Source organism: Moschus berezovskii, chromosome 18 (assembly GCF_049115385.1).
Source record: "Moschus berezovskii isolate FMDL1 chromosome 18, NW_MosBer_1.0, whole genome shotgun sequence".
Lineage (NCBI taxonomy): Eukaryota > Metazoa > Chordata > Mammalia > Artiodactyla > Moschidae > Moschus > Moschus berezovskii.
The window spans coordinates 35,586,578-35,600,097 of record NC_142477.1 but is presented as its reverse complement, the minus strand read 5'-3'; the positions used below and the strand labels follow the sequence as shown (position 1 = coordinate 35,600,097).

Sequence of the window (13,520 nt, the reverse complement as noted above, 5' to 3'; positions counted from 1 at the left end):
GTCTGTTCACTTGCTTTTCCCGTTCCTTTTTATTTTTTTAATTCCAAATTAGTATTTTAATTTTTTTTCCTTCCAGTTTTACTGAGATATAATTGACCCAGCATGTATAAGTACAAGGTACACAGCATAACGATTTGATTTACGTGTGTCATGACATGATGCCCACAGTAATTCTAGTGAACATCCGTCATCGTGCATAGACATGATATTAAAGAAACAGAAAAATTTTTTCCTTGTGGTGAGAACCCTTAGGATTTATTCTCTTTAACAGCTTCCATACATAAACGCACAGCAGTGTTAATTGTATTCGTCACATTGTACATTACATCTCTATCTGCCCGTCACTCTGAACGTGAAGTTGGCGTTGACCAATCCCGTGTGCCATGAGCCTTTCTTCAGGGACATGACATGTTCTACCTGCACATATTGTGCTTTGTGGAATGCAGACTTGCTTTGTCACAAACTGCACACTTGGTAAACGTTTCTCGAATGCTTGCTATGTGTCAGGCACCGTGGAAATACGAACAGGACTAAATCTCTGCCCTCTAAGAGCATTGAGTCTGGGAATTCCCTGGTGGTCCAGTAGTTAGGACACTGTGCTTCCACTGCAGGGGTCCCAGGTTTAATCCCCGGTTGGGGAACTAGGATCCTGAAGGCCACATGGCGCAGCCAGTAAAAGAAATAAGAGCAACCAGTCAGAGTGTTGTGTGCTCTGGTGGAAGGGACTGGCCACGCTGGGGAGGGAGGGCTGTCAGAGGGCGAAGGCTAGGCCTGAGCTGCTGGTGGAGATTGTGGAGTATCTGAAAGGCACTCAGGAGTGTTTGAGGCAGCGGGACTGGTGTGTGCAGAGATGAAGATATCTGGGAGAGCAGGCTGCGTTTGGGAAACTGTGGTGATCTTGCAGAAAAGGTGTGAATTTCCAGGTCTATCCCTCCTGAGTTCAGATTTTTGTCCAGCTGCCTAGTAGCATAGACCCTGGGGATGGCACTTAACTCCTGAGGCCTCTGTTTACTCATTTAAAAAACAATAGTGTTAACGCTTCCCATGAATGTTTTGAAGACTGTAGATTGTTAAATGCGTGGCACATAGGGTGCAGTCATTGAGTGAGGGTTAATTGAGAGTGTAACTGCTTATTCAGGGCAGATTCTGCCGAGAGAATTACCTTGACGTGAAAATGTACTTAGCACTACTAGTAGTCTGAGCCTACAACTTGTGCCTGCATGTAGTGAGTTCCTGTCTGTGAACGATCTTTTCACAGTAGCAATACGTGTACATGCTGATTAGCTGGGCTCCGACTGACAACAGCACGTTGCAGTATGAGCTGTACAGAATACGACCTCTTTGTTGATTGCTGTACTTCGTATAAACATTTATTGGGTCTACATGTGAAAATCTTACTGTTTTTAGGAGCTTTGCCTCTCCCTTGTATCCTGACTCTTGGTCTGGACCAGCACAGGACATATCCCAGCTCCCCAGCAGGTGTCAATCTGTGTGCCAAAACCCTTACCTTGACTGACCCTGGCGGTTTCATTACCTTATGGAGGTTTTTTTGTGCCAGAATGTCCAGACTATGTAGCATCTTGTATTCTATTCAAATTCCAGCATACTTCTCTTCTTCCAGTCTCCTTTTTTTTATAATTAAAGGTTATGACTGCAAGTGGACCAGTTAGTTTTTTAATTGTGTAGGGGTTTGTAGAAATGGTTGCTTTCCAATCGGAACATCTTTTGTTTTTCTCAGGTTTAATAATTCACAAATGTGGTTTGGCTGAAAGGTCCTAAATGTTTGTGACGTGGCATTTTAGTGAAGAACTTACCTGTGTTGCTAAGAAAATGACCTAGTGTGCTTGAGTAGGAATATTGGTATTACAATGTCTGTGGGGAAGTTTATTTGTATCTATTAACTTTATGGAAAATTTATGCTGCCTGGGTTTGAATTCCAATTCTGCCATTGCCTAGCTATGTGACCTTGGACAAGTTAATTGACCTTTCTGTGCCACGTCTCAGAGAAGGCAATGGCACCCGACTCCAGTACTCTTGCCTGGAAAATCCCATGGACGGAGGAGCCTGGTAGGCTGCAGTCCATGAGGTCGCTAAGAGTCGGACATGACTGAGCGACTTCACTTTCACTTTTCACTTTCATGCGTTGGAGAAGGAAATGGCAACCCACTCCAGTGTTCTTGCCTGGAGAATCCCAGGGACGGGGGAGCCTGGTAGGAGGCTGTCTATGGGGTCACACAGAGTCAGACACGACTGAAGTGACTTAGCAGCAGCAGCAGCAATGCCGCGTCTGAATGAAGGAAATAATATTGCCTACCCTGTAGGGTTGTGAGGATTGAGTTATTACATGAAAGGTGCTCAGAATAGTGCCTGGCATCTAAGTGCTATATAAGCTTCACTACTGTTGTTGTTTGTTTAATATCATTATTTGTATTATCATCCTTCGTACTGTGATGTGGTTTTATTAAAAGGAGCAGGTGGGCATTTAATTTAGCACATTGTTTTCCCTAGAAGGCTTGCTTTTTAAAGATGTGCACAGGTTGGAACGAACTGATCTGCGTGACCACCCAAGGGTGTTTGGTGCACGTGACCCGCATCAGGCAGTGCTGTGGGGAGGACCACGGGCACACCTGCTGGGCTGCATGAGCAGCACTCCTGAGCCCTACCTCCTTGCAGGGAGTGGCAGGGTGAGGGGCAGAAGTCCCCATCACCGAGATGTGGCCCTTGGCCTATGGGCCCTGACCCTCAACGTGGCCGTTTCCTTTGTCTGTGGCCTTCAGAAGCCAGGTGTCACACTGAGGACTCCTCTTCTTGGCAAGGAGGCTTCAGACTCAGGAATCTGACATGCTGTTCAAATGAGTTTGCCATCTTATGCACACATGGGTAGGGCTAAAAATATTTTATTATTTTAGCATTTGTGCCAGGCTGGTCTTTTGGTGCTTCACGGGATCTTTTTATGTTATATAAATTATCTCATGGTCAGATGACTGCAAATGGAGCTATAAATTACTTTTACAAGGAATGGAACGAGAACAGCTCCTTTCCCCTGGTACAAAAAGACAGAGCCTCACTCATAATTTTGGATGAATGACAGAAAGAAAGGAACAAGGTTAGCATGAAGCTGTGAGTTCATTCTGCAGGGATAAAAATGTGTTTTGTGGAGGAAGTTGGGGCCCGAGGAGCCACTTTCACAGCATTAGAATACCAGGGCTTCACGACAAGATTTTCCTGTCTTTTTCCATATGTTTTGTTAGCTACGGACCCCAAGAAACATGCTGTAATGTTTGACACACTTCAGGACTGGTGTCGGGAGCTGGAGCGGACCAAAGGCAACGTGAAGTACAAGGAAGTGAGTGTCAATGAAGGCTATAAAGTCTGTGAAAGGTAAGCTCCTGGCACCATGCTTTTCTTTTTGACAGATTTGTTGAGATTTAATTCACGTGCCATACCAACTCATCCACATGAAGTGTATCCTGGTTTTTAGCACACTCACAGGGGTGTGCAACCATGTGTGCCCAGTTGCTCACTCAGTCCAGCTCCATGTGACCCCATGGACTGTAGCCCACCAGGCCCCCATGTCCATGGAATCCTCCAGGCAAGAACACTGGAGTGGGTTGCCACGCCCTCCTCCAGTGGATCTTCCCGACCCAAGGATCCAACCTGCGTTTCTTGTGTCTCCTGCAACCGTCACCCTATTTTAGAAAATTTTCATCATCCCCCAAATATCCCTGTATCCCTTAGTAGCCACTCCCTGTCCTCCCCGCCCCAGGCCTAGACAACTGCTCATCTGCTTTCTGTTTCTGTAGGTTGGCCTGTCCTCAGCAGATCACATAAATGGAACCATGTAATATGTGGCCCTTGTGCCTGGCTTCTTTCACTTAACGTAATGTTATCAAGGCTCATCCATGTCATAGCAGATATCAGAATTTCATTCTTTCATTACTGCTTAATAATATTCCATGCTGGGGATATGCCATATTTTATTTATCCATTCATTAGTTGAGGGACATTGAGTTGTTTTCCCTTTTTGGCTATTATGAACATGCTGTTGTGAACGTGAGTATGAGGTCTCATATGGCCGTATTTTCAGTTCTCTTGGGTGTGTTCCTAGGGGTGAAATTGCTGAGTCATATAGTAAGGAAATGGCAACCCACTCCATTGTTCTTGCCTGGAGAATCCCAGGGACAGAGGAGCCTGGTGGGCCGCCGTCTATTGGGTCGCACAGAGTCGGACACGACTGACGCGACTTAGCAGCAGCAGCAGCATAGTAACTCTGCATTTAACCTTAAGAGGAACTGCCAAACTATTTTCCACAGCCACTGCACCATTTTCACACTCCCGTCCACAGCAATTGAGGGTTCCACTTTCTCCACATCAATGCTGTGCTTTTTTAAGAAACCCTTAAGAGTAATGACAGTGTATTAAAAGGTAATAAGTGCTTTCCTAGTGGCCCAGATGGTAAAGAATCTGCCTGCAGTGTAGGAGACCTGGGTTTGATCCCTGGGTGGGGAAGATCTTCTGGAGAAGAGAATTTTCTTACCTGGAAAATCCCATGGACAGAGGGCTACAGTCCATGGGGTTGCAGAGTCAGACACAACTGAGTGACCAATACTTTCATTTTCACTTCAAGTGCTATGGAGAGAAAAGTAGATCAGGCAAGGGGCTGGGGTGTGCTGGAGGTGTCGGTGGGAGGACGGGTCAGGCACAGGGGACAGCATGGGCAGAGGCCCTGAGGTGGGATTGAGTCTGATGGTGTGAGAAACAGTGAGGGGCCCAGGGGCTGGAGAGGACTGAGCAGGGGCCAGAGTGGTAGCGGGTGTGATCAGGGAGGAGAGGGCCAACTGCGTGCTGATGACTGGGGAGGTTTCCAGAATTTAGAGCGCAGAGCGGAGGAGCTTGAGCAGAGAGGCATGATGTGGTCTGACCTACATTTTTTTGGAAACTTGAATCTTATCATTTTGGAGCACACTCCTCAACACCCTGCTAACCGTTTCCAAAAATCCATATTTTTCTAGAGCATTTCATATTCGTGGTTCTGAGGAGCCTAGTCATCGGATCAGTTTTTTTTTAAATTAATTTATTTTAATTGGAGGCTAATTACAATATTGTAGTGGTTTTTGCCATACATTGACATGAATTAGCCACTGGTGTACATGTTTTCCCCAATCCTAAACCCACCTCCCTCCCCATCCCATCCCTCGGGGTCATCCCAGTACACCAGCCCCGAGCATCCTGTATCATGCATCAAACCTGGACTGGCGATCTGATTCACATATGATAATATACATGTTTCAATGCTATTCTCTCAAATCATCCCTCTCCCACAGAGTCCAAAAGACTGTTCTATACACCTGTGTCTCTTTTGCTGTCTCGCATACGGGGTCATCATTACCATCTTTCTAAATTCCATATATATGCATTAGTATACTGTATTGGTGTTTTGTTTTGACTTTGGTCAGTCTTAGACATTTGTGTGGTTAGCCCTCTCATTGCGGCGCACACCAGGGCGACAGTGGGGCGGGCCCTTCAGGACGAGTGTGGGATCACACCCCCCTCACGCCTGCGTGCCCCTCTTCCTCTCTGTACAGTCACACAGCGTATAAAGGGAAAGCTGGTTAGAAGGAGGTCAGAAACCCTGCTCCTCGGAGGTGATGTTTTATAATGTGATGTTGACAGAGAAGGCAGCCCCACTCCCAGGGTTGTATTTTGAACTCCTGCCGCATGCTGATTAGAGTCACTGGTGTTTGCATCGGTGTCAGCGCAGCAGAAACACACCAGGTGGAGAAGGTGGGCGGAGCATCGTGTTGGGGCTGGGCGGGGCTTCTAATTAGTGGTCAGTGGGGAGGATGGAGCCCCAGCAAGGTTTGGTGTTCAGAGCACTCAGCGCCAGCACACTGCCCCAAACTGCCCCACCCAGGCTCCCCTCCCCAACACACACACTCAGCACCACCCGCCTTTTCTGCCCCACTGGAACGATCCAGGAGACGCTATGCTTTGGTTTGCACCTGGACCACGCAGTAGCTGCCTGCATGGTGTCCCCAAGCCACTCTGGCCGCAGCATCCGTGCTCCGCGGGGCAGGTTGAGCAGGTGGATCCAGCAGGCTTCTCACCGTCCTCTCCCCTGCGTCAGAGCTCCTCGCTGTGCATGATGGAGCAGATGAGACTTCTGACAGGCCCTCCGAGGCCCTTCGTGGTTGGATTCCTGCCTAGCTCTCAGCTTTCCGTGCACCACCCCTCCAGCCCCCCGACCCCTCCTGTGGGCCTTGCCTGTGTGGTCTCCTGTCTGGGACACTCCTTTCACTTCGGGCTGCACAAGTGAGTTACCTCCACATCATCGGTCAGATCTCTGCTCAGGCGTCTCTTTTAGGGAGTCTTCCCAGGACTAGGTGAGGTATTTTGGGAGCGCTTTCCTTGCACCATATGCCTATCTCCCTGCACCTCCTCTGGTTTGGAGTTTATTTTTATCTGTAGGAGCCTGGCGGGCTGCAGTCCGTGGAGTCACAAAGAGTTGGACATGACTAAGCGCCTATCACCATTTGGTTCATGTTTGTTTCTGCAGCCCAGCAGTTCTGGGGAATCAAGGACACTGTCTTTATTCATCTTTCTATCCTCAGTACCACGTATAGTGCCTGACTCATAAGACCCACTCAGTAGATAGGGGCCAGAATGAATAAATTAACAAAAGCCCCAGTGGTTAGAGGAGGGACCCCAATCAGCTTGGATAAGAATCAGGAACTGAGTGTCTACTTCGCCTTCTCCTGAAAAGCCTTCCTCCTCCCACCTCCCTGAGAAGGTGGAAGGTCCCCAGCCCTCTAGGGAGTGTGTGACACAGGAGCCAAGAAGTTAACTCAGCCAAGGAAGACACTGCTGCCCTGGGGGTGCTGCTCTGGGGGTTCCCTCACCCTGCTGGAGGTGGTGCCTGAGAGGATCGTACAACTTTCCTTGAGGAAGTCAGCTTGTGTTTGGAGAGGCTGTTTACTTTGTCTTCAGAACTCATCCTAATGACAAAATGAGCACTCTGCAAGGAGGAGGTGAGTTGCTTGTAAATGCTGGCAGTCTCACAGCAGAGCCTCCGTAGAGCCAGCTTGAGTTCACTGGGACAGGAAGGGGTGTTGTGGGCCCTGCGGTGGTGCAGAGCGGTCCATTTGTACAGCCCCTTTTCTCCGTGACTGCATGCTAACTCACTTCAGTCATGTCCGACTCCTTAATGCCCCATGGACTGTAGTCCACCAGGCTCCTCTGTCCATGGAGGTTCTCCAGGCAAGAATACTGGATTGGGTTGCCATTCCCTCCTCCAGGGAATCTTCCTGACCCAGGGATCAAACGCACATCTCCTGTGTGTCCTGTGTTGGCAGGCAGGTTCTTTACCACTCGCGCCACGTGGGAATCCCCAGTGACTGCATGTAAAAACGCTGATACACTGGGTTCTGACGTTTTCCCCCACGTGAAAGACCTGATAAGAAAAAATGAACTGGTCCACCAGCACTGTAAAATGTTCCCCCTCGCCACAGTAGATTTTTAAAACAGTGTGGCCCCACCTCATGGGCCCCTGGGGAAGGAGCTGAGAACTTGCCCATAAACGAAACCCACAGGTGATTCTCCTGAAAGGGTTGGGGAACAGCGGTCTGTTTCTAAGTTGCCACCTAGGACCATGCTTCTCATGGTTGACTGTGCAGCCCCATCACCTGGGAGCTGGTGAAAGCGCAGCTTCTGCTTCTAGAAGTCCAGGTAGGGCTGAAGAATCTGCTTCCTTCTAAGCACCTTCATCCGCTGTGCACCCTTGCTGTGCAGGAGCTTCTAGAACAGCAGCTTTCATCCTGTGGGCATCCCTGCTGTGCTGCTGCTGCTAAGTCACTTCAGTCGTGTCCGACTCTGTGTGACCCCATAGACGGAAACCCACCAGGCTCCCCTGTCCCTGGGATTCTCCAGGCAAGAACACTGGAGTGGGTTGCCATTTCCTTCTCCAATGTGTGAAAGTGAAAAGTGAAAGTGAAGTCGCTCAGTTGTGTCCGACCCTTAGCGACCCCACAGACTGCAGCCTACCAGGCTCCTCCATCCATGGGATTTTCTAGGCAAGAGTACTGGAGTGGCTTGCCATTGCCTTCTCCGCACCTGCTTTGCAGGAGCTTCTAGAACAGCAGCTTTTATCCTGTGGGCACACCTGCTGTGCAGGAGCTTCTGAAACAACAGCTTTCATCCTGTGGGCACACCTGCTGTGCAGGAGCTTCTAGAACAGCAGCTTTCATCCTGTGGGCACACCGGCTGTGCAGGAGTTTCTAGAACAGCAGCTTTCATCCTGTGGGCACACCTGCTGTGCAAGAGCTTCTAGAACAGCAGCTTTCATCCTGTGGGCACCCCTGCTGTGCAGGAGCTTCTAGAACAGCAGCTTGCATCCTGTGGGCACCCCTGCTGTGCAGGACCTTCTAGAACAGCTCTCATCCTCTATGCACACCTGGAGAGCTTTTACATCTCTGCTATTTAGTAGTTCTGAGTGCATCCTGGACACTGGGAGTCTTTTGGTCTTCCCATGTACTTTTAATGGGCAGCTTGAGTTTGAAAGCTGTTGATCTGTGAAGAGGTTTTTGCATCAGTAACAGCACCTGAAGAAGCCCACCCATTCAAGCGGACCTGAAGGAAATACCCTGAATGCTTTAAAATCTCAAAAAGTCAAATAATTCTAAGTTTTAATGGTTTGATGTGTTAATATCTTAGCATCAACCTGTAGTTCTCAACCTGATTTTGCCACATATTATGGAAACTTTGTTCATTTTAATTACTGTTAAGAGTTGTGGTGTTTTTTTTTTATGGAAAATTTTAGACAGTATAAAAGAGAATTTGATGCATTCCTTTTACTCATCACCCAACTAAGACAGTTATTAACTCATGGCTAGTCTGTATGCCTCTACCTACTCCACCCCCCCCACCCTGACTATTTTGAAATAAATCCTAGAGCTCATCATATAATATTCATAAACATTTCAGTTTTACAACTCTAAGAATTAAGGACCTTTTATAAACATAATCATAACACCATTATCACAACTTTCAAATAATCTATAGACTCTCACACTGTTATCTTTTTCTTGCTTGTTTACTTGAAGAAACCAGGCCATTTGTCTGATCATTTCCCTGCAGTGTGGATTTGATGATTACATCACCATGATGATGTTTAAACTGTTGCTTCATCCTCTATGAATTGATTAGATCTAATGACTTGATCCCATTCAAATTCTGGTCTCTTCAACTCGGAAAATCCATCTTTCCCATGACCTGGTACTTAAGAAACTTACTTCAAAGTAAGGGTGTGGAGCTGGAAAAGCTAGTGGTGTGCCCACAAACACCATCCGGTTGTTTGCATTGTAGTTTTTATACCATAGGCACCTTATACCTTCTCATCCTTCCTTCAGGCTTTTTGAGTGAAAGCTGTTTATAGCTCCACAATGGTAAAACCCAGGAGGTTTTTTTAATAGAAACCTACATCTCCTAATTAGAGGAAGAGATAGTGTCCCTGTATGTCTCTGACCTCCGCAGCTCTAAAAACCTAACTCTCCTACATCCTACTACTTAACAGGTTTGTTATTTTTAGAACCTAAATTTATTTTATTCTTTAGAAACTGAAGTCATACTGTTTGGGGCCCGTTTTCCAATTCCACTAATTCTAACTAGTTGTATAACTCAGGAAGGGCCTGAGTAGAGCTGTGTTTCTTTATCTGTGAAATGGGAATGAATAATAGTACACACACCTCATCGTGTTGGTGGGAGGATTCAATGAATAATTGACGTTAAGTAATTAGAACAGTCTGACATACGGTAAGCAGTTAAGCATTGTCCCAGCACTTGATAAAATGTCTGGGCAGCAGTCATCATAATTATGGTTTTCATGTTAGTCTGACTCAGATCAACACAGGTACTTATATTGTCTCTGTATGATGAGAAGGATCCCTCCCAGTTTCAGAATTCCTATCCTCAGGAATCTAGAAGATTGGTATTGATGAACCTATTTGTAGGGCAGGAATGGAGGCACTGATGTACAGAGAATGGACTTGTGGACACAGTGGGAAGGGAGCCTTGACGTATGTACACTGCCATGGGTGAAACAGGTAGCTAGTGAGAGGTTGCTGTGTAGCAGGGAGCCCAGCCTGGCGCTCCGTGATGACCTGGGGGGGGGGGGGGGAGGGGAGGGAAGCTCAGGAGGAGGGAATATTGCAAAACCGTCGTCCTCCAATTTAAAAAAGCTTTTTAAAGAATTCATATACTGTTAGATATCAGATGTCCAATTCCCTTCATTTTATACATGAGGAAGCAGACCTAGAGAGGTGGGGTAACTTACCCAGGGTTACACAGAATCAGAGGCAGAGCTGGGATTTGAACTCAGATTCCTGACTGATTTGGACAGAGACGGTTCATCTGCGCTAGTTCTTAACAGGGAGATTCAGTCCATGTCAAGACAGTCTGCTCAACTTCCCGTGTTCATCGACGGCAAGCGTTCATATCTAATGAATTAACTCCGGTACTAAAACCAATGACATCTCTTTCCTCTAGGTTGCCAGCATACTTTGTCGTCCCCGCCTCTCTTCTCGAAGAGGACATAGCGTTCTTCCAGGGTCGTGGCATACCAGTAAGTGCACCTGGAAACCCTGAATGCACGGGTTACCCATTGGTCCATTCTGGCAGATTATCCTACTTAAAGCCCTTGGCTTTGGTATTAAACAGTTTGTCCTCAGCCCGAGAGCAATCTCAAAATGCTTCTGAGACTCCCCAGAGGAGCCCCTTCGACAGGAGGCTCCCGAGGGACAGAGTTCTGAAGTTTTCCCAGAGGCCCTGGGGCTCTTAACCAGAGACATCTTTAAAGAGCTTTAGGAGGATTCCAGGCCCAGCTGGTGTTGAAAGCCAGCCTAATTTAACACCTAAATTATTTCGAGGCTGAACCGTCCCCTCCAAGGATTGTAGGGTTTCAGATCCTTTTCGGCCTCTCCATTAATCTTGAATGGGCATGGCTGAGTTCCCGCCCAGAGGCAGTGTGGAGACTTACTTAGTTTTTACAGAACAGACTGGGACGGGAGCCATATTTCGCGTGTCGCTGATCAAAGAAAGCAAGACTCTGGCAGTTGTTTCAGTTTCTAATTGGTGGTTGGGAGTTGCCAAGCCTGCAGGGAATTGAGTCCAGAATGAGAATCATAGATAAATGCTGGGCCGTGCATATGGCTGGTGCCCCACAGAGGTCACTCTTGTTTTGGGAGGGGAGGTGTCTCAGCAGGGGTCCCAGCCCCAGCAGTGCATGCAGGCTGGGCAGGCCCTGAGTGTGGGCCTTGCGATGAGCCGGAGACCACCTGCCTGCATGAGGGGCCGTCTGCTCTTCTGTGCCAGCCTGTTTGTGCCGTGTGGGAGCATGGGCCTGATCTTGCCAGTTGCTCGGACTTCTCAGGAGAAATCAGAGATATGGGTTTTTATGTGAGTTTTCCCTGTTTCTAAATGTATGCAGCTGTTTTTAAACTCTCTGGTTTCAGGACTCTTTGCACTCTAGAAAAATCATTGAGGAGCTTGAAGAGTTTTTGTTTATGTGGTTGTATCTGTTGATAACTTGCCATATTAGAAACTAAAACTGGAAAATTGTTTAATGTTTATTTTAGTAGTAAACTCATTAGATGTTAACGTAAGTACTTCTTTAATAAATAACTGTATTGTCCATGACAAAAAAGTAGGGTAGTACTGTTGTACGTTTTTGAAAATAGGCAACTGCCTTCTTTTATCCCCGTTCCTTCATTGAGTCTGCTGTGGCGTGTTGGGTGTGGTTGAAGTGTATGAAGACAATCCAGCCTCACATAGGTGTGTATTTAGGAAAGGAGGGAGTATTTAATAGCCCTATCAGGTAATATGATGGCACACAAAAAATTGATAAATGGTGATTTTGTAAAGGTTAATTGCAGTAAAGAATCTGAAGACATAATCAGTGAACTTTTCATTCACTGCATTAAAATCCATTGGTCTGTCTTGTACTCTGAATGGATCTGAAAACATGCATGATTTAAAAAGCATAATACATTGGTCATTTAGAAAATATTAACTCACTAGGATATGTTCAAATATTGACGTGCTTTCTTAGATACAAATCGCATTTGTTAATATCGTCCCTGTCTCGTCAGAAAAGTCTTTGAATATTGGGGATTTGTTCAACTAAAAAGGCAGAGACTAGCCTTCCAAGGTCTAATTTTTGCTTGAAAGTTCAGCTTTTATCGTTGGCAGCAAACTGTCAGTTGTTTTCCTTGCTGTTCAGTCACTCAGTCGTGTCTGACTCTCTGAGACCCCATGGACTGCAGCACAGCAGGCTTCCCTGTCCTTCATCTCTCAGAGCTTGTTCAAACTTAAGTCCTTTGAGTCAGTGATCCAACCATCTCATCCTCTGTCACCCCCTTCTCCTTCTGCCCTCAGTCTTTCCCAGCATCAGGGTCTTTTCCATTGAGTCAGCTCTTCACATCACGTGGCCAAAGTATTATAGCTTCAGCCTTCCAATAAATATTCAGGGTTGACTTCCTTTAGGATTGACTGGTTTGATCTCCTTGCTGTCCAAGTGACTCTCAAGAGTCTCCTCCAGCACACAGTTCAAAAGCATCTTCAGTGCTCAACCTTCTTTGTGGTCCAACTCTCACATTCATACATGACTACTGGAAGAACCATAGCTTTGACTATCCAGACCTTTGTCGGCAAAGTGATGTCTCTGGTTTTTAATATGCTATCTAGGTTTGTCATAGCTTTTCTTCCAAGGAACAAGGAACAGATGTTTTCCTTAAAGTTGTTGGGTTTTTTTTCATCTAAAAATGAATGTCTGCCAGATATCAAAGTCAGAACACTCCTAGTTTGTCTGTCATTCACTCTTTCAGTTCCGTGAAGATAGCACCTACTTCAGCTCTTAAGTCAGTCTCATGGGTGCTTTTCCCTGAGACAGACACTTCCATGCTTGGTTTCCACTCCATCACACAGAGTATAAAAGATATTAGTATTAAATATATTGTATACCATGGGGAATATAGCCAAAATTTTATAGTAACTATAAATGGAGTATAACCTTTAAAAATTGTCTCTTTCTATTGTCCATCTGTAACTTAATATGGTACATCAGCTATACTTCAGTTAAAAAGACCGGAAACAAAGGAGACTTAGCAAATAATGGGGGGATTTATCCCCTTTTAAAAATAAACAGGATCATCAAACTAATTCTTGCCTGTTGTCAAGTCCTTCATACGAAGAAACTGTGGCCCTTTCCCAGACAGAAATTGTACAGATAATAATAGGGGAACTCATGTGTCTTCTGCTGAATTCCTGTGAGAAGTCTTCTCTCTGACCAAGAATGTTGCTTGCTTTCTATTTACTGTTTCAAATAGAGAGTGTAAGGCCCCTCCATGCCTGAGCTGAGAGGAGATGGTTACACTTGAACCCCAGTGGGTAAATGAGCTATGGCTGGCTGTCACCAAGAGCAGATTCTTTCTGCCCCAGGAGAGGAGATAAAGAGGATGAGAACACGTGAT

At 46.3% G+C, this 13,520-nt stretch overlaps 1 protein-coding gene across 1 annotated transcript in view; it reads left to right on the top strand.

Moving 5' to 3' along the window:
* Nucleotides 1-13,520, top strand: part of MTMR12 (myotubularin related protein 12) — a 68,376-nt gene that overhangs the window by 36,592 nt on the left and 18,264 nt on the right. The window contains exons 7-8 of the mRNA XM_055422218.2: nucleotides 3,252-3,381; nucleotides 10,540-10,615. Of these exons, the coding sequence (XP_055278193.1) occupies nucleotides 3,252-3,381; nucleotides 10,540-10,615 (206 nt within the window). The remainder of the gene's footprint in view (nucleotides 1-3,251; nucleotides 3,382-10,539; nucleotides 10,616-13,520) is intronic.